A 22,174-nucleotide genomic window follows, 5' to 3' on the forward strand; every position below is an offset into this window, starting at 1 on the left:
ATCATCCTCTACCCTACTCAGCCTCTCTTTTAATGCCTCCCTTACTGTCACCTCTTTCAACCTCCACACCTTCATTCTTGGGTTGGTACTTCACCCGCCGAGCTCTCCTCGCACCTTTCACCCTTATGTCGCAGACAACCAAATGGTGATGTGAAACAGTCTCCTCCCCCGGGATCACCTTTGTGTCCCGGAGGTGCCCCCTATCTCGCCTACGCACCATCAGGTAGTCAACGGTTGTCGTCGACCCACCTGACGTGTGTGTAACAAGCTTATTATCCTCTTTCTGGAACTGAGTATTACAAATCAACAAATCAGCTCCATCAGCAAACTCCAAAATCCTTTCACCTTCTCCATTTCTCACACCATATCCGTAACCCCCATGAACTCCCTCAAAAGCATCCATACTCCTTCCCACATGTCCATTCAGGTCTCCTCCCACCACAACAACTTACTCATCTTTCACGTTTTCCATCAGCTTCTCTATCGCACACCAGAACTTGTCCTTCTCTTCATTGCTTCGACCAACCTGCGGAGCATATCCCGAGATGACGTTCACTAAGAGCTTTCCAATCATAATTTTCACCATCATCAACCTATCACTCACTCTAGTCACACTCACCACACTGTCTACAAACTCCTCAGAAAACAGGACACCAACACCATTCACGCCCTCCGGGCACCCTTGCCACACAAACTTGTATTTCTGTCCCTGCCTACCCTTCACCATTCTCACACCACTTCCTTCCATCTCGTCTCTTGCACACAACATATGTCCACTCTTCTTCTGACCAATACTTCCACCACTTCTCCTGATCTCGCTGTCATTGTCCCTACATTCCATGTCCCAAACCTCAGAAACCGATCTCCACTTCGGGCTGCACCCTGCCCATATGTAGTTGTAATTGTCATGGTTCTCTTTTTGAGGCAATGTTTTTATGGCCGGATGCCCTTCCTGACGCCAACCCTCTTAGTCGTCTCTTATGACATGCAGGGATATGGTGTACCTATTCTGACCAGGGTACACACTGGGAAACGTTTAAAACATGGAAATTCTGGGGGGGGGGGGGGGGGGGGGGGGGGGGCGTCAGCATCACGGCTGCGGTTTAAACATATTCCAACAATATCCAAACAGAACCATGAAAACCATGAAAAACAATCTGGGAAAAGTCTCCAAGCGAGAACATGGATTTGAGAAGGAAGGAGCAGAGGCGGAAGAAAAACGAGATACAGGGGGTGGGGCACAAGCCGAGACGAGGAGGAGAGCGAACAAGCACGTGTCCGGGAGGAGAGAAAGAATCAATATAGAATTCTTTATCTCGGGAGGTGAGGTGAGGGGGAGAAAATAAAATAAAAGAAACAAGCAATACAGCGAAGGAAATAACCCAAACCGACAAAACACCGACGGGGGGAGGGAAGCCCCAAGTTACCAGGCCGCGCATGAGGTACGACTCAGAAAACGATTAACTACACACAAGTTTGTACGAATTACAAACCAATACCAACCAGAAACACACAATAACACGTACACAGCAAAATAACCAGTGGAAATTTGACAAAGACAACAATGGGAAAACACTTAAACTTCGATGCCGTGGAGAGCTCGAAGTATGCTTCACTCGCCCGAGGAACCGGAAACCGGAAACCCGGTTTATATACACTAGGGCGTGCCCGTACGTGGGTGCAAAAAAACATGCGTGCAAACAACAACAACAAAAAAAAACTTTGAAACCACGTGGCAGTAACGACCACAGAACCCCCCCCCCCCCCCCTCTATTTACATGAAATGGTTTGGTCCATTCGCAAAGGCCAAAGCGAACGGCTTGCGAGTACGGTAGAACCCCCCCCCTCTATTTACATGAAATGGTTTGGTCCATTCGCAAAGCCAAAGCGAACGGCTTGCGAGTACGGTGACCATACCTTGGGAACCACTTGTCCGATTAATTTCAAACCTTGAAAAGGCACATCCTCGGGTCCCCAGCAATATACCTGGCAAGTTTCAAGTATATCGGACCCGTGGTTGTCGAGAAACAGCGGTCACAGACAAACACACACACACACACACACACACACACACACACACACACACACACACACAGACACACACACATACACACAGAGATTACTGGGAATTATAGATAGATATGTATGTATATATGTATGTATTTATATGTATGAACTATTAAAGAGATTTTTTTTTTTTACCAAACTTGACACAAAGGGGGTAATATGATGCAAAGATGAACTGATAGGATTTTGTGTTCAAAGGGTCAAACAAAGGTCATGTGACCTTTAGCTGAAAGTAGCAGATTTTAGTTACCGTGATAACTTATGAACCTCTGAAGGGATTTTTGCTGGTAAAGCTATTAAAGGTATGTACTATGATCCAAAGGTGAACCGGTAAGATTTTGAGGTTAAGGTCATTGACCGAGAGGTGAAAGCAGATTTTCGTTGTCCGCGATAACCTGTAAACCACTGAAGAGATTTCAACTATACTTGACACACTTATGGACTGCACTCCAAATATGAACTGATTCAATTTCAGATTGAACAGGTCAAAGGTCGAAGGTTATTAGGTTTTTCAAGAAACATTTTGCAGACCAAAACTCAAGTTGGAAGCATCTGATGTTCTCTCTTCTACGTATCTGTCTTTTCTCTGTCACCCTCTCGCTCAGCTTCTCTCCCTCCCCTCCCTCCCTCTCTCTCTAATTATTCCGTGTTACGTTTGTGATTGAACGTAACTGTGGTTTCACATGTAATGTGGGTGGAGGCATATCCATCGACAAATTTGCGTCAAATTATACCGTCTAGTCTGTTTCTGATTTGGTTGATGTATTTTTTTTTATACGTTAACAGGTTGATTTTTAATCGATTCATTTATTTCTTGAATTACCCTTTCTTGGTGTAACATCACAAGCTCGACCGTTATCATTACCTTTGTCAGAGGGTATGCCATTTGAGTCCCTTTGTCTGTCCACACATGTGTTAACGTAGGCCGCAAACGCCACTTTGTGGTAGTCAGTATTACATGTTATCTTTTTTCGACCAAGTACCTCTATAAAGTATGTACTATTGGAGTGTGAATCTATACAATAAAACTGAAAAGGTCTGTTTGTCTGCTGTATGAACATAACCCAATGTTGTCAATGCATCGTCTCCAACCAAACACACAAAACCACACAAATACACACCAAACAAGTCCCGGTGAGGGTGGGCAATCCCGATTACTCGTTTTAGTTACCTCCACCACCTAAGGTGGGCAGAGGTTATGTTTTCACCCCTGTCTGTCTGTCTGTGAACAGGATATCTCAGGGATTCAGAAGGTTGTGGAGGGATTCAGACGAAATTTCGTGGACAGATTGGCTGTGTGACATGGACAAAATGATTAGATTTTGGTGAAGATCTGGACAAGGATCTGAATTTTTTTAGTGATTTTTCACCATTGAGAGATAGGACCAAAAACAATATATACCGTGATATCCCAAAAAGTTATTGACTGATTTGGACGAAACTTGGTGGGCAGGTTGGGTGTGTAACAGGACAAATCGAATCCATTTTGGTAAACATCCGGATCCAGATACGAGCATTTAAAAAATTTTCAAGTGATTTGTCAAATTGAGAGATGGGGCCAAAAACGATATGTAGCATGATATTTCAAAAAGTTGTGGACGACCTTTGACAAAACTTGGTGGATGATTTGGGTAGGTGACCAGAACAAGCCGATTACATTTTGGAGGTCCGCATCCAGATCCGGCCTGTCAGTGGGATACAAAACGTTAATTGTTCAGCTGAGTGGAGATATGCACTCATGAGTGCCGTTCTAGTTTTCAAACAAGTAATGTCCTTAATTTTTGCTTTATTTGTTTGATTTACACGTGGTTATTTAATTATTTTGTTGCACCTGATACATATTTTTGTGACTGAGCCGATTATTGTTTTAACCTCGTGTGCACCTGTGCAGACCTCTATACTCGGAAGTTGCGCACTCGACCGGAGCATCGTATTGTATGACATACGAGCAGCAAGTCCATTCACGAAGGTAAGCACCTGGATAAGTTTCATCTCCTCATGTAATACGTCCTCCTGATATATTTGTTCATCTCGTCCTGAAGGGGATGTGAGATTATTGGTGTGTGGTGTGTGGTGTGTGGTGTGTGATGTATGATGTATGATGTATGATGTATTTTCAGTTTACAAATGTTTTTCTCTATAACAGCATGTCCGATATTGTGTTGTATATTCTATTGCTAACTTGATGTCATAGGTCACATAGTATGGCAGCCATATTGGATTCAAGGAAAAAAAATTGGACATAATTTTCTCCAAAATCGCTCATCAAAACATTTTTAAACTTGGCAAATGTCATCACCTACCCATGGGGTATAAAGCATGATAACGATGACATCATCGGTGCTGTTATATTACAGCCATAATTGGTTGGATTGAAATCTTTATCCGAAAAATCTGAAACTTCATTTATCTAATCCTGCGTTCCGCAACCTTTTTAGCCCAGGACCCAATAAAAAACCCAGGCATCCAGTCGCGACCCATCGAACCCTCCCCCCCCTCCCCCCCACAAACCGTCACAGAAATATCGATTGCGTCTGACGTTAATATCTTGGTAAGGGTTCGGTTCATCATCTTTGTACAGTAGTACAATTCGTAATTGAACAATAAAGCAAAGTGACGACGATCATACCAAACACTGTCCTTATTTTGTTGTTATTTTGTATGGATCTCCATGACCATGGGGAGAGAGAGAGCGAGATACCATGCCCCCCTTGAGAATGAGCAGCGACTTAGATCACAGACACCGCCCACTTGATATTATTGTCAGCCAATCAGGCGTAAACTCCCTGCCTTGTTAGCAGCTTCGGAAGAGATGAATCCACCCCTACGATGAATCCGGATGAAGATTTAATGAAGAAGATGATGATGATGAAGATGAAGATGAATCTCACAACATTCATTGGAGGTGTATCTTTTGTGAAATAGAATAAAACTTTAATTATTAAAGTGACACGCCAAGATAAGGTGTTTGAACTTTATTTGAATCTTCATCGTGAGTAGATGATGAACGTAAAATGTAACATGAACTGATAAACAAAACAAGAATAACTTTTGCTGAAAAAACCCGTTATGCATCTGAAGTTATATCCAGGTTCAATGTTCCGTTATCATGAACAACATTAAATAAACAACTTTCACTGATTAAACCCGAAAGTGAAACTTACAAGCCTAATTCAAATGTTCCGTTAGCAACATTGTAGATGTGGATTATCCACATCAGTGCGATGGTTGATTTTGCATATTGGCGACGAGATCATCGATTCGGCTTTGAAGCGGCGACAATGCGATTCTCAGGTTGGCGCACAGGGCCACTGTCTCCAGTTTGTTTCGATACTTGGACTTCAGATATGTCACCGTTGAGAAACCTGCCTCACACATCCACGTCGTCGTGAATGGCATCAGGAACTTTACCGTGAGATGTGCAATCTCTGGGTACTCATGAGACACTGTCAGCCAAAACGTTACTAAAGTGTCCTTCCTGAACAGTGTTTCATGTGTACCGTCGGACACGATGTCGATCAAGTCCTCTTTCAATCTGTTGGACAAGTTGCAGCACTGCTGAACGTCGACTGAATGAGGGTCTCGGATCCACTTCTTCTCCACGCGTGGATCAACAGGAAAGTATTTGTCAAATCGTTTGCGCAGGTTCACCAGATGTTCGACGATGACATCCTTAATGTCCACACGTTCCTCGACACTCCTGCTGAGCAGATCATCCAGGTTTTCGAACATGTCAAATTCATCATTGGTCTGTACTCTTCTCTTCCATAGATCCAGCTTTGACTTGAACGCTGCTATCTTGTCATACATTACGAACACGGATTTCACCTGCTTGTTCGTTTTGCCCTGGAACGATATGTTCAGATTGTTCTACAAGTTGAAGATGTCGGCCATGTATGCCAATGTTGCGATGAATTTGTTGTTTTTGTAATAGACTGCCAGGTCTGACCTAGCCACCTCCAAGAATGCGAGGACCTGGTCGCGAAGTTCATACAATCTTGCCAAAGCATCTCCTCTGGAGAGCCAACGAACAGCTGCAAAATACAGCACCGTGGTGTGTTCTGCATCTTGCTCCTTGCACAGCTCTGCAAACAACCTCGAATTTAGGGCGCTCTTCCTGAGATGGTTGATTGTTTTCACTGCAATGTCCATTACTTCGGCAAGTCCAGGTGACATCTCTTTCGCCGCTAATTCCTCGTGGTGGAGGAAGCAGTGGGTCCAGCTTGCTTCTGGTGCCACATATTGGATGAGCTTAATGACACCGCTGCGCCGACCTGTCATCGATGCCGCACCATCGGTACAAAAGCCAACACAGTCTTCCAACCTGAGGCTATGCAATGCGATGTGTTTGTTGACTGCGAATATTTCTGCGGCCGTGGTCTTGGTCTGTAGCTCGTCACATGCCAGAAGATCCTCCATAAAATCATCGCCATGCCGATAACGAACAAAGATGAGGATCAACGCCTTCTGTGCGATGTCCATTGACTTGTCCACCTGGATGACAAACTTGTTGGCCTCTAGGTTTGCGTACAGCTGGTGCTCAATGTCTTCGCCCATGTCTATTATCCGTCGGCGAATCATGTCGGCAGAAAGCGGAATGGTGCTTATCTTGGAAGCCGCCGTCTCTCCAAGCACTTCTCTGCACATCGCCTTGGCGCATGGCAGGATGAGTTGCTCTGCAATACAAGATAAATAAAATAACAGGAACATTTCTTTCACTTTATGATTAATCTTGATTTTGTTCCAAGGCAGCGGCGAGAGACCTGGGGGTCGTTTGGGGTTTTCTGGGGGTCATGAAGGGGTCATAAATAACATATGAATTTGTTGAGCCCATTTTTAGGAACCTAACAAAGGTACACACCACACACAGTATTTTCTTCGTGTATGCGCGTACGTCACGACCTCCAGGTTATGAACCGCTGTTCCAAGGCATTATAAAAATTCAATATGTACGATGTGATTGCCGTACATACTTTTTAAAAAGAGGCAAAGTTTAAGAATGGCTGCATTGCAACAAACAATAAAACTTACGAAGTTGTGATATACCAACGTCTACATGGCACGAGTGATAGTAAGCAAGAACCCGACACATCAATATTCTAAAGACGAAATGAAAAACTAAATTTTACTATACTTACAGCGCCATGTATCACTTTATGAACCTACAAACCGCCAATGCAGTGAAATACTTTTACGAAAAAAAACAAAAAACTTACCCGCAATAGTGTACGGTTTCTTTTCTTTGGCTATCTTCTCCACCACCAGGTAGCTGCCTTTGGTCAGTCCCTTCGACGGAAAAACAGCCGAACTCATTACTGACTTGCTGTTGTTCATCTCGCGTTCTTTCCGGAGAAAAAACTCCCGCGACTTGTTGACATGATCTCAATGTTTCTTCTCGAGGTGCCGTTTCAGCTTTTGGGGCCTGAGGGACTCGTTGGCCAACACGTCAAGGCATATCACACACTGTGGTCGATGAACATTGTGCTTATCGGTATTCAAGGTGAACCCATAGCTCAGGAACACAGGCTGATACTTTCTAGCCATGGCGTGTACCTTACGCTCACAGCTCAATCTTTCGAATGAAAAGCAATGGACATTCGCGTGTCGGAAACTAAACGTATGACCTGACTGACCGGATGCACGCGCGGTACATCACGGTACATCGGTACAGCGCGGTAGAAGAGTCCACACTATAAAGTTTGTGTCGGCGGTCGTTTGATCTCTGTTCTATTCAGTCGGGAGAAGTAAATCGTCGATAAAGTTTTTTATTATTTTCCCCCTCCCCTCCCTCCCCCCCCGCCCCCCCCCCCCCCCCGCGATTTCTGAAACGATCGTGCGACCCATTGAAAATCCTTCGCGACCCAACATAGGTTGCGGAACGTCAATCTAATCTGTGACCCAATGTGAGTGAAGAATTAAATTAATGATGTTCATGACCCATGCCAAGAAACTATGTGGCATCATAGATTGCATGGATGATACGGGTATATGGGCCATAATAGCACAGCGTGTTCAGTTAACGATGGTGTTTTGTTTGGAACAATGCACATTGTGAGACTATGCGCTCTACGTGTTCCGTTCTGGTTTAGTTTGTTGATATTTTTAACCCTTTTTGCAGGTTGTCATGAGAATGCGAAGCAATTCGATTGCATGGAATCCCCAGGAGGCATTCATATTCACTGTGGCAAACGAAGACAGTCGGTACGTTTTGTTGTTTGTATTTCTCTTTGAGCAACAGAATACTTGTTTCTAACTCGGTGCACAAGAAAAACGAGAACTGCACTCGGTAGAGCGCATACCTCCACCAGGCTGAACATTTTACGTTTTGTATCCCACTGATGGGCCGGATCTGCATCTGAACGAAAATCGAATCGGCTTGTTATTATTTAATCGACCAAAATATTATGTAATCGACCAAAATCCACCTTTGGTGTTGGAGGTAACAATGACTTTTGTCAACTTGTTCATTCATTGCTTCATGCGTAGCACATAACCCTCTTGTTGAATCATTGCTGATAGTGTCGCTGTCCTGTTATTGCAGTGCCCCATGCAAGTCAGAGCAGGAATCTGAAATTTCTGGGTCATGGTAATAGCTCGCCTACTCTTTTTGAAAGATACCCTGAACATTCAACTTTCACCAATGCCCCCGATGCTGGCCAAACGATGTCCTTACGATGGACGACGGCACACACAATGTCATCGCACCCTGTAGGTGAAACACCAGGGCGACGGTTTATAGCTGGGTCGAAATTTGAAAGTGACGTCACATGCATGTGCGCAGGTTATACACGTATGACATGCGTCAAATGTCGAAGCCCCTGAATATGTTGTTGGGACATGTCGCCGCGGTACTGGACGTCGACTATTCTCCCACGGGACGAGAACTCACCTCTGCTGCCTTTGACCGTACACTTCGCATATTTAAGCAAGATCAGGGAACCAGCAGGTATGCGTGTGTGCCGACCTGTTTGCATTTTGGTTTGAGGAGGAAGCAAGAGTTCATTTTGCTTTATGACTGAACACTTTTAGATATGTTAAGCACTTTGTTTGTAGCACACTCACATTATGCTGACGCTGTGTGTTTGTGCAGGGAAGTGTACCACACTGGAAGGATGCAGCACGTGATTAATGTAAAATGGTCTCTCGATAACAAGTACATTCTGAGTGGATCGGATGAGATGAACATTCGAATCTGGAAAGCCAATGCAGCTGAAAAGCTGGGTGTGGTGAGTGAGTGATGGGCATGGTGATGTGGTGGGAGGGAGGAGGAAGGGTGCTGGAGTAGTGGTGGTGTTCAAGGGGTGTGAGTTTAGTTGTTGGTGTTTGAAGGTGACAGGAGAGGGTTTGCTCATTTTGTGGCTGTGGGTGGGTAGACGATGTAGTGGGTGCTAAGTTGGGAGGTGGGTAAAAAAAAAAAAAAAAACACCTTTAGAGGCCATTTTTCCCCGCAAAGCGGGGGTTGGCCTTTTTCGGGCACCGTGGTTGTTGTTGTTTTTGTTGGCCCCCTTTTTGAAGCAATGTTTTACGGCCGGATGCCCTTCCTGCCGCCAACCCTGTTTGTCGCCTTTTACGACACAGGGAATTACCAGTGAACTGGTACTCAATTAGCCGACCTCGGAAGGATGACAGGCTGAGTCAACCCCCCTGGCGTTAATTCAGCGATCGACCGGGATTCGAAACCAGGATCCTAGGATCCTAAGCTGGCACCCTAGCCGCTAAGCCAACACCAGGCTCAGGTGGGTAGTGTGAAGGTATTCGGGCAAATCATTAATTTTGTTTAGTTTGGGGCGGTGGCGGTTCATTCTTATTCTTCATTCATATTCAGTACTGTCGGACCTCGACATTTGCGGAGGATACGTTCCTGAAAAATGCTGCGAATGTTGAATCAGTGAATGTGGGGGCATTGTTTCAATGGAAAAATTGGGGATAGGTTCACGGCGGTTCATAATTCATAAGGGAAAATTTAAAAAGTTGAAAATAATTTTTGACGGCGAATGCGCATGATTACAGTTTCATTACAAAAAAGCTACACCAGGTACCGTTTCCAATATTTATTGAAGGAATGTGATTGCAGTTTATTGAAAGTGCTTAATCAACAGTACCGTCAAAGTAAAACAACAATATGTACCGTTCCAAATTTTTATTCACACAAACACACGCAACTTCCCAAATAATGAATTCAAATCCAGTAAACCTGATGAAATCCTCTGAAGACGATGACACAGGTGAGGTCACTGATGGGCTGTGCACCAAAAAGAATGTAGGTGAGGTCGCTGATAAGTCGTGCACTGAGGGGGATGTAGGAGAGGCATGCCAGGCAGGAGAGGGTGCTGATGCTCATGAGGTGGAGAGACCAGGCCGAAAAAATATGTGATTGAGAGCTGCCTGCCTGGCTCTGGCAGGTACCCCCTTCTCGTCGATGAGCTACGCGATTTGAGCAGGTAACGTTTTGGCCACCTCGTGGTCCACAGAGGCATGCTTGCAGAGATTGTCTTGAAGCTGTCAAACCATCCCCTGCTCGCTCGGAATGGACCGAGGCCGCTCGACCCGCATCGTTCATAGCCGCACCCACATTACTCATGCCCAGACCTGCATCACTCGTGCCCAGACCCGCCATGTTTGATCAATGGGCAGAGCGAGAGGCAAAACACAGGTCAAGGCAGCAGGACAAGAAGAATGATTTAGATCCAGGACACGCTGGACACAAGTATTCATGCGGGCATTGTGGTTAGCTGTGGGAGGGGTGAGTATTCTGCCCATTGTTTGTGGGGGATGTTGGTGGGTGATGCCGTATTCAGCAGCTGGTAATAGATGCGGTGAAGCTAGCAGCTGGTGGTAGATGCAGTGAAGTGTTTTCATTGTGTAACTCGCAAAGGATGATGTCTTGCACAGCACTGATAGATAGGGTGGAGTGTCTTTCAAGCACACATTGTGGGACATGCCACGCAGTGAGGTGTATAATGCGAATGATGGGACAATTCCACTCAGCTCGCTTATAGTGCGGCTAGAAAAATGTTTGTGTCCGCAAAAAAATGTAAAAACATTAAGTACAGTGCCGCAAATGTATAAGCAAGTCATGCGTGCGGCTCATGTAAAAAAAAAAAAAAATTGCACCCACAACAACCCAGAATACGCAGAGCACAGGGTCCGCGAATGTACAAGTAGGTCGCATTTATCAACCGTGAATACGTATGGCCCACGAATGTTGGGACCGCGAATGTCGAGATCCGGCAGTACAAGGAAATCAGAGCTTTTTGGTTTCAGACCAGGTCACTCTACTCTGGACATGCTGCTTCTGCTGTCTCAACAATGGATGGAGGTCCTCAATGCCAAACAGGAAATCAGAGCTGTCTCCCTTGACATATCACGTGCCTTCGATACGGTCTGGCACCCAGCTCTGCTCACCAAACTCTCCTATGGTATCCATGGAAATCTCCATGCATGGCTTGCGGACTTCCTCTCTGGTCGTAGTCAACGTGTGGCCCTAAATGGATTTCTCTCATCTCCCCTTCCTGTTCAGGCTGGAGTTCCCCAAGGCAGTGTGCTGGGCCCTGTGCTTTTTCTGGTCTTTATCAATGATCTCTCCGACTCTGGAAAATCCTCTCTATCTCTTTGCTGATGACTCCACTCTCTGCCGCTCCATTCCTCTTCCCTCAGATCGGCAGTCTGCAGCCTCCTCACTCTCTGAAGACCTGGACAAAATCACAGACTGGTCAAACAAGTGGAACATGTCTTTCAATCCTGACAAATCTCACACTCTTACTATGTCTCTCCGAAAAGATCGACTGGACAACCCTCCCATATACTTTCTCAACAATCCTCTCCAAGAAGTTCTGTCGCTCAAGCTTTTGGGTCTCACTATCTGCCATGATCTTTCTTGGGAAACCACATTTCCAAGCTGGCCTCCAAATCCAGTCGCCGACTGGGCATCCTCCGTCATGCGAAGTCCTTCCTAGGCACACCTGAGCTCCTCACCACATACAAGGCTTTCATCCGCACCTCAATGGAATACTGTTCTCTCCTATGGGCTGGTGCTCCTGCCTCACACCTGGCTCGGCTTCACGCTGTTGAATCCAAAGCTTTCAGAATCATTGGAATCTCCCGCGATGAAGCTATCTCTGAGGGCCTTTCACTCACTCACCGCAGGCAGGTAGGTGGTCTTTCTGTCTTCTACCGACTCCTCTCCGGCCTTGCTCCCCCAGCTCTCTCTGTGCTCTGTCCCCCAAATATTCCTACAGGTCGCACAAGATCTGCTAGCCACCCTCTGATGGTTAAACTGCCGAAATCTCGGCTCTCTGCTCACCTTCACTCTTTCATTCCTCTTTTCTCCCGCCTCTGGAACAAACTCCCACACTCACTTCAATCACACTCCTCCCTCCAGGTGTTTAAAACAGCTGTTCACCACCATCTCTTATCTTCCCCCATCCAAAACCTTGATCTTTTCTACCCCCACTAATTCACCCCAGATCCACCTTGTTTGAAATTCCAACTTCTTTCCTGGAAGTCCTGGCAGTGTCCACATGTTTTATACCTATGTTTTATACCCCCCCCCCCCCCCCTTCCCATGCCTTCCCCCCAAAGCCCTCTCCCTCCCACAGTTCTCTCGATGTCTCCATGTCTCTCGGTCCCTGCTCTCAAATGTTGTGTTTGTGTCCTTCCCCATCTTGTCTACCGCTCCCGATGTTATTTGTTTTATGTGTCTGTTTGTCTTTCTGTGTGATTAATGTTCGCTCTTTCACGAGCCTCGATCTTGTATACAAAAAAAAAAAAAAAAAAAAAAGGCGGCAAGTTATTATCATTGGCGGAAGGTGTGGCTGTGCCGCTGATGTGCCACTGTCCCTCAACTGCTTTGGGCAGGAACTTATAATTTGTTCAGGGTGCTAGCGATAGCTTGCCTACTCTTCACGATGGACACCATGGGATCTTTAACCTCCACCAATGAAATGCTGCAAGATCCATTGATGAATCGCCCTGCCTGTAAAACACGGGGTGACAGTTTATAGGTGAGCCAGGATTCAAACCCAGGCTAGAACAGCTGAGAGACAAGTTGTGCATACCTCTAGGCCATCCTCTCAGCCCAGGCGTTCATTAATTCCTTTAAAGTGGAATTTATTTGCAGTTCTGCTTGTCGAAATTGTTTGAAATCCTTTTTTTTTAGATATCTTGTCATTTTAGTAATGATTGATAGTTTTATTTGCATTCTGTTCTCTCCTTTGCACACTTTTCATAACACTTACACCTTGATTTTTATAATGCTTTATAATGAGGGATAACCGAAGGGAAGCATTTTTTGCGTTTTAGAATCCTCTTTGCGTTTGGAATTAGTATCCGGTAACGATCTTTGATGCAGAACAAGGCCCTGACATCGGTAAGTGAAGGTGTAACTGTTCCATTCAACTTGCTTTGTTGTTTTTGGCTATTGTAGATGCAGCCAAGAGAACAAGCTGCTCTGCAGTACAGTGAGCGACTGCGAGAGAAGTATCGACACTTCCCAGAGATCAAACGCGTCCTTCGGCATCGTCACCTGCCTCAGCGTGTGTACTCGGAGGCGCGACAACAGCGCGTCATGCGCACAGCACGGAAGCGCAAGTACGTAACTGCCTGTTGGTTCATTTGTGTTTTGGGGCATGCCATCGGTCCGAAAGTCATAGGACACAATTTTATTTCCGACATTACGTGAGGTATTGGTGTAATGGCTATTTGATATCCCGTGGGGTCTCCCTGTTCCTTAATCAACACATGAGCTCTTAACACGTCTCCGCTTCTAGTTTTTGATTGACTTGAAGAATGATGGAGAATCCCAAATCATGTAGTGCGGTTCTTTTTGATCCATCGCATCCCACATATCTTTCCACCTAACGACATATACCTGGACTCGTCACTCCTCACATGTTGCTTTTTTGTATTGAGGGGAAATTAGAGGGAGACTTGGAGACGTAAGGAATGGGGGGAAGAATGGGGCAAGGGGAGGACACGAGGTGTACTCGATGGATACATCCGCAAACTCTCAATCACAAAAATGGAAGAAAAAAAAAAAACCCCGGAAACTCGGATCACTAGGGTCAAAACAGAAAAAATATGAACTCAAAATTTAACAAGTGCAGATACATTCAAAGTATAAAGTAAAAACAAATATCCTCCAGCACGGTATTTCTGGGGCACCTGTGCAAATACCGCCGTGCAGCACATGGAGATGGTATTGGGAGGGAGAGGTATTGTGCTATATATCGATTTTGGGCCTGTCTCTCGATTGTGAAGAATCACGTAAAAAAATATATCGGATTCGGATCTTCATCAAAATCTAATCATTTCGTCCTTGTCACACATCAAACTTGTGCACCAAGTTTTTTCCAAATTCACCTATAACTTTGAGATATCCTGCTCAGACAGACAAAGAGAAGCCTGGTGTTGGCTTAGCGGTTAGGGTGCCGGCTTGGGATCCTAGGATCCTGGGTTCGAATCCCGATCGATCGCTGAATTAACACCAGGGGGGTTGACTCAGCCTGTCATCCTTCCGAGGTCGGCAAATTGAGTACCCGCTTGCTGGGATGAATGATCCCTGTGTGTACCCCGATTTAGAATAGGTACACCGTATCCCTGCGCATCGTAAAAGGCGACTAAGGGTTGGCGTCAGGAAGGGCATCCGGCCATAAAAACTGCCTCAAAAAGGGAACCATGAGGTCATGGGGCCTGCAAGGCTAACCCCCGCTCTAGTGGGGAAAAATGGCCTTAAAACGATCATTCATTCAATCGGAAAAAATTAAATAAGTAATTGATTAATCAGTAAATAATTGATATCAATACATCAAAAATATCTTTTATAGCCACATCACTTGGTCACTGTCGTGTCCAAATATCGGCTTTCTAGCTCAAAAGGTGCTTGAGATATTTCCCAGATGAGAGAGGAAAAAAAAAAAAAGATTAATAATGAAAATATATAAATAATAATCATAAAATAATTAAATTATTAATCACTTTGCTAATTGAATACCTAAACCACCACCGTTTTACCCAAAGCTGTAACTTAAAGAATTAATTAAGTCATTAATCTAATAATTAATCGATTAATTTATTAATCAATAAATCAAAGATAGCCTTCACAGCCGAATCACTTGGTCATTGTCGTGTCCAAATATCAGTTTCCTAGCTCAAAGGATGGTTGAGATATCGCCCGGACAAACAAACAAGCAAACAAGATGTCATGCAGAGCACGATACTTGCAAAATCCATCCCCCGCCCTCCCCTCACCCCCCCCCCCCCCCCAAAAGGATGCCATTGATCCATCAAATTGTCCATTTCATCGAGATTAAAATTGACGATCTTGATCAAAGTTCGAGTTAATAGGATGAAAAGTGACAGGGTTTTTTAGATGTAAATTGATGATTTTGGAAGTTTGACCTTGAGTATTTTTTTTGGTATAGTTTTGTATAGTTGGTAAACCTCAAAAATAGTTGGTTTCCCTATTTAGTGACTCGATTTACAAACGCTGTTCAATGTTCAAGTCAATCGGATGAAAATTGATGGTTTTTCAGATGAAAATTGATGATTTTGGAAGTTTGGAATCTCCCCCCTCGTTTTTTCTTCTTCTCATTTTCCTTCTTTTTTTCCTCCTTCCCCCATTTTCCTTCTCACCTTTCTGTCTGCAGAGAGGACAACCGGCGGGAGAATAGCCGCCTGGGTGCAGAGCCCCCCATCTCCGAGTGCAGAAAGCAAATTGTCTCCTTTGAACAGTAATATAATCGGAGTTTAGAATCATTGGCCCCACCATGCCTCTTTTAAACCCAAACCCGGCCCCACCCCCATTCCCTCCTCCATGGTCTTTCTGAAGGAGGAGAGTAAATACTGATTTGTACAGGAAAAGTGACATGAAGAGATGTAGTAATAACTTGTTGCCTTTAATGATGTCCTTTTGAGCTTTTGTGCCCATTTTGAGTCCTCGTGATGGCCGACATATTGGTCCAGAAAATGGGTTTTGTGGAATTCTGCAATTACACCTCACATAATTGGTTAAGTTTTAAGTGGTTTTGTGCGAACAATCTAGTGGTCACGTGACTGAAGAGCTCAGGTGCACTATCTCATGGCCTCATGACTGAAGAGCTGGGTGCATTATCTCGTGGCCTCGTGACTGAAGAGCTGGGTGCATGTTCTCATGGCCACGTGACTGAGGAGCTGGGTGCACTATCTTATGGCCTCATGACTGAAGAGCTGGGTGCATGATCTCGTGGCCTCATGACTGAAGAGCTGGGTGCATGATCTCGTGGCCTCATGACTGAAGAGCTGGGTGCATGTTCTCATGGCCACGTGACTGAGGAGCTGGGTGCACTATCTTATGGCCTCATGACTGAAGAGCTGGGTGCATGATCTCGTGGCCTCATGACTGAAGAGCTGGGTGCATGATCTCGTGGCCTCGTGACTGAAGAGCTGGGTGCATGATCTCGTGGCCTCATGACTGAAGAGCTGGGTGCATGTTCTCATGGCCATGTGACTGAGGAGCTGGGTGCACTATCTTATGGCCTCATGACTGAAGAGCTGGGTGCATGATCTCGTGGCCTCATGACTGAAGAGCTGGGTGCATTATCTCGTGGCCTCGTGACTGAAGAGCTCGGGTGCATTTTCTCGTGGCCACGTGACTGAAGAACTCGGGTGCATTATCTCGTGGCCTCGTGACTGAAGAGCTCGGGTGCATTATCTCGTGGCCTCGTGACTGAAGAGCTGGGTGCATTATCTCGTGGACAAGCGACTTGGGCCACGGTGTGCGAGCCTTTTCCGTAGCTTTATAAACTAGAACGACACTCGGTAGAGTGTCTACCTCCACCAGCCCAAACAGTTTTTGTATTCCACTGATAAGCTGGATCTGCATCCAGACCATTCTTCCTTGTCACACTAAAATCGAATTGGCTTGTTTTGTCACCTTCCCTACTCATCTACCAAGTTTTGTCCGAATCAGTCAATAACTTTTTGAGATATTGTGCTATATATCGGTTTTGGGCCTGTCTCTCAATTGTGAAGAATCACTTAAAAAAATATATCGGATTCGGATCTTCATCAAAATCTAATCATTTCATCCTTGTCACACATCAAACCTGTACACCAAGTTTTTTCCAAATTCATCCATAACTTTGAGATATCCTGCTCAGACAGACAAAGAGACGGGTGTGAATACATAACCTCCCTCCATCTTCAGTGGCGCAGGTAATTAATGGAGATCAGATGAGTGATTATTTTTATGCCTCCTCCGACAAAGTCGCCAGCGGCATTATGTTTTCTGGTTGTCCATCAGTCCATCCTTCCGTATGGGCTAAACCTCGTTTTTCTCTGCAACCATATGTCCAATTGAGACGAAACTTTCAGGGTATGAGTGACACCCATGCAGAATGTTTTTATGGTAATTGTGACGTCATAGGTCGTGGGGTATGGCAGCCATCTTGGATTAAAAGCAAGTAATTAAAAAATTATTTCTCGGAGACTGTTGAATGGGAAAAAATTGAAACGTGGCACATTGTGGCACTCCAATACATTCAGAACTCCGCTGCCCGTCTACTCACCCATTCCCGGACCCGTGACCACATCACCCCCGTCCTTTACAAGCTTCACTGGCTCCCCATCTCCCAGAGAATCCAGTACAAAATCCTCCTCTTGACCTACAAAGCCCTCCATAACCTGGCCCCATCCTACCTGGCTGACCTCCTCTCCAGACACACTCCCACCCGCAACCTCCGCTCTGCTGGTACCAACCTCCTGACCCCCCCCCCCCATCCGGACCAAATTTAGATCCTGGGGGGACAGGGCCTTCTCCATCGCTGCTCCCACCCTCTGGAACTCGCTACCTCACACCATCAGAGACTCCTCCTCACTCACCACATTCAAAACATCACTCAAGACCCACCTGTTCAACACTGCATTCAACATTTAACCCACAGCATCTAACCCCTGACTATCTCCTCTCCTTCTCCCTCCTTTGTGCTTTGAATATTTCCCTATTGATTCTTCTTTTTTTGCAATTGTCTTTATGTTTTGCTATGCATTATGTTTTGCACTCTGTCAAAGCGTCTTTGGGCTTCCTGAAAAGCGCTATATAAAATAAATGCATTATTATTATTATTATTATTATTGTCAAGTCCTCCCAATGGGGAACAAAAGCATGATAATGATGACATCATAGGTGAAGTGGTATACCAGCCAAAAATGTTTTAATCTAATTCCTTATCCTAGAAATCTGAAATTGCATGCACATGATCTATGACCCATTTGTATTGAAGTATAAAATTTATGACATCATAGGTCACATGGTTTGGCAGCCACATTGGATTGAAGGAAAATATAAAATGATTATATCTCTGAAACCGCTCACCCTATCGATACGAAATTTTACAAATATCATCGAACAGCACTGTTGCATATAGTTTTAAAATGATGTCATCGGTCACGTAGTTTGGCAGCCATCTTGGATAGAAAAACTAACCTTATCCGATCAACACGAAACTTCACAAACGTGATCCCCTACCCATACATATGCAGAGTGATGGCATCTACCTGTTCTGGGACTACGCGGATGCATATTGGCGACACGATCGCATAGTTCTCGTTTTCAATATAATCGTTCAAATGGTGATACAACCATAAAATTTAGCATTCGTATCCTCTTTGTTACTTGTGAAGAAGAACAATATGTTGGCCACTCTTGAATTCAAAATGTTGGTCTTTTTCATGATGGCCGACGTCAGTATGTTTCACTAGCACCTCTTCATAGACATTGACAGCGATGTTCAATTTGAATGATGTTACTGTCAATTTGCATGCTCTTTACCGTGCTCATACCAATTCATCAATGACTAAACTTATTAAATAATCATTTTAATCATCTGGTGCCATAGATTTCAGTTTTAGTGCCCATTGTGTCACTAAACAGGGTGTTGACATGTTGTAGAAGAGGTATCACCTTTGTTTCGATAGTCATCCACGTTCTCTAGATGGACTACCGGCACTGGTCCTCATGACTTACCTAACGCTCACAATGGCTCCAAGAGGTTGCTAATCCGACTATCCTCCAGCAGGCTGAACAGTTTACGTGTTGTATCCCACTGATAGGCCGGATCTGGATTCGGCCTTTGACCACAATCAAATCGGCTCGTTCTTTTCACCAGAACAAACTCATCCACCAAGTTTTGTCACACCTCGTCCACATCTTTTTGAGATATCCTGCTCACAGACAGACAAACGGACGGGGGTGAAAACTTAACCTCTGTCAACCTTCGGTGGTGGAGGTAGCTATTGATGATGCACAGTTGGACCTCTTCGGCTCTTCACCTGAAGGCAAAGGCCTTGTGAGTCGATCCCATCGACTCGATCTGCTCTCCTGCAACATTCCAAGCAGGACGTGTATGGAGTCATGTCCACAGTGTGCCGGCCGGAAACTCGAATTCTGCAAACTGGGGACGGATTCAACAAGGTGTGAAAGGTGACACGTTTGAAGAAAATGAAGCATGTTTTATTTAAATATTAGAATCGGGCTTGGCATGCTCGAAATTGACACTCTGCCACATGCCCACTCACAATAGACATTTCCTTTGTGGTGCATGTCTAAGAGATGCATTTTATGAGAGAATTTCCACCATCTTGAAAAATGGCCACCATCCTTTTTTCTTTTCTTTTTTGATGGCCGACGTTTCTCTTTTTTGTGACCAAGAATCAATTGGCAAACTAACTTGTTTGCTTGTATCACTATTTGAACAATTGTTTGCTCCACTCAGTGGTTTATTTTACTTTCTACATCCGCACATCTGTGCGAATAAATGATTTATCTTTTTTTTTTTTTTTCTTTTTTTTTTTGTATACTGAATCGAGGCTCGTGAAAGAGCTAACATTTATTTCACAAACAAATCAACCAGACAAACAAAATATATAAAAAGAGGGAGCGGAAGACAAGATGGGGAGAGAAGGGGAAGCACACAAACAACATTTGAGAGCAGGGAGATGTGTGGGAGGGAGAGGGCTTGGGGGGAGGAGGCGTGGGAAGGGGGGGGGGGGGTGGGGGTGGGAGAAGTATAAAACACAAGGACACCAAGGACTTCCAGGACAGAAGATGGTATTTCAAAAAAGTGGATTTGGGGTGAAATTAGCAGGGGTAGAAAAGATCAAGGTTTTGGATGGGGGAAGATAAGAGATGGTGGTGAACAGCTGTTTTTAAAGACCTGGAGGGTGGAGTGGGATTGAAGAGAGTTTGTTCCAGAGGCGGGAGAAAAGAGGAATGAAGGAGTGAAGGTGAGCAGAGAGTCTTGATTTTGGCAGTTTAACCATAAGAGGGTTGCAAGCAGATCTTGTGCGACCTGTTGGAATAGTTGCGGGACAAAGCCCAGAGAGAGCTGGGGGGGGGGGGGGCAAGGCCAGAGAGGGGTCGGTAGAAGACGGAAAGACCACCAACCTGCCTGCGGTGAGTGAGTGAAAGGCCCTTGGAGTTAGCTTCATCGCGGGAGATTCCAATGATTCTGAACGCTTTGGTTTCAACAGCGTGAAGACGAGCTAGGTGTGAGGCAGGAGCACCAGCCCAGAGGGGAGAGCAGTATTCCATTGAGCTGCGGATGAAAGCCTTGTATGTGGTGAGGAGCTCAGGTGTGCCAAGGAAGGACTTCGCACGACGGAGGATGCCCAGTCGGCGACTGGCTTTGGAGGCCAGATTTGAAATGTGGTTTTCCCAGGAAAGATCATGGCAGATAGTGAGACCCAAAAGCTTGAGTGACAACTTCTTGGAGAGGATTATTCAGAAAGTGGATGGGAGGGTTGTCCAGTCGGTCTTTTCGGAGACATCGTAAGAGTGTGAGATTTGTCAGGATTGAAAGACATGTTCCACTTGTTTGCCCAGGCTGTGATTTTGTCCAGGTCTGCAGAGAGTGAGGAGGCTGCAGACTGCCGATCTGAGGGATGAGGAATGGAGCGACAGAGAGTAGAGTCATCAGCAAAGAGATAGAGAGGATTTTCAAGAGAGTCAGAGAGATCATTGATGAAGACCAGAAAAAGCACAGGGCCCAGAACACTGCCTTGGGGAACTCCAGCCTGAACAGGAAGAGGAGATGTAGTAAGGGAAACATGAAAATCTGTTAACTAAATTGTTACCAAAAAATTTCTTCACCAATATGTTTGTAAAGGTGTGTAATAACATGTGTTAAAATGTTGAAGGTCAACTCCCGTGGGAAACCCAGAAAACAAGCTGTTGAATTCGGGTACCGAAAAATTATTTTCGAGAATTTTTATTTTTTTAAATCGGCCCTTAAGTAACTTATGAGGGGTCAAATAAGGGTTTTTCATGATTCTGAGTTGATTGTTAACATTTATATTTCACCACAGACACTCCTTTGTGGAAAAATAATTTCTAAATATATCTCATTTTCTACTTTGCAGGACATGGAGTCTAGCAATATGGATGAAGACGTTACTCCACCTGTGCTCAATTGCTTCATCTGTGCACGCTCGGATACACCAGCTGAAAGGCTCATACAGGCAACTCCAAAGGGATACTCAACTTTATTGAAACAAGCAGAAACTGTCGAAAATGTTACTGTTGTGGAACGTATGAAGGAGGCTCAAAAGGAAGGAAAAATGAGGTACCACCAGAAGTGTAAAAATGATCTGTACAACAACTTTGTTGCAACCACCAAGAAGTCAGCTCAAGCATCAAAGGCAGAGAAAGAGTCATCAAAGTTGAAGAGAAGACGCACTACTTGTGAGTTCAGTTCATCAACTGGCTGCAGTTCTAGAAGATCACAGTCAGTTGACCTCCTGTATAAGGATGTATGCATTCTTTGCAACCAACCAGCCCAGCTCTACAAAAATAATCCAGCACAAGCTAGAAAAGAAATACAGAGTGCCAGATAATTTGACTGCAGATACACTGAAGGCAAGCTTGCTGAAGACAGCACGGAGTCGCGGGGATGACTGGGGCACTGAAGTCACTGGACGCCTGGAAGGGATCAACGACTTGGTAGCAGAAGAAACACTGTACCATTTGCGATGCAAACTTATGTTTGCGAGAGGTGACAGTTTGTCCAAGACTGATGAGGAAGGAAAAAGGAAGAGAGGACAGAGGAGTATTGATGAGGAGCGAGAGGCAGTT

General features: G+C 44.9%; 1 protein-coding gene across 1 annotated transcript in view; it reads left to right on the plus strand.

Moving 5' to 3' along the window:
• Positions 1-19,873, plus strand: part of DCAF13 (DDB1 and CUL4 associated factor 13) — a 37,473-nt gene extending 17,600 nt beyond the window's left edge. The window contains exons 6-11 of the mRNA XM_068118109.2: positions 3,959-4,036; positions 8,186-8,268; positions 8,849-9,013; positions 9,158-9,293; positions 13,493-13,656; positions 15,714-19,873. Coding sequence (XP_067974210.1) covers positions 3,959-4,036; positions 8,186-8,268; positions 8,849-9,013; positions 9,158-9,293; positions 13,493-13,656; positions 15,714-15,801 — 714 coding nt within the window. The 3' untranslated portion in view covers positions 15,802-19,873. The remainder of the gene's footprint in view (positions 1-3,958; positions 4,037-8,185; positions 8,269-8,848; positions 9,014-9,157; positions 9,294-13,492; positions 13,657-15,713) is intronic.
• Positions 19,874-22,174: the final 2,301 nt, after the last annotated feature.

The sequence above is a fragment of the Myxine glutinosa genome, chromosome 5, assembly GCF_964187855.1.
Source record: "Myxine glutinosa chromosome 5, kmMyxGlut1.1, whole genome shotgun sequence".
NCBI lineage: Eukaryota > Metazoa > Chordata > Myxini > Myxiniformes > Myxinidae > Myxine > Myxine glutinosa.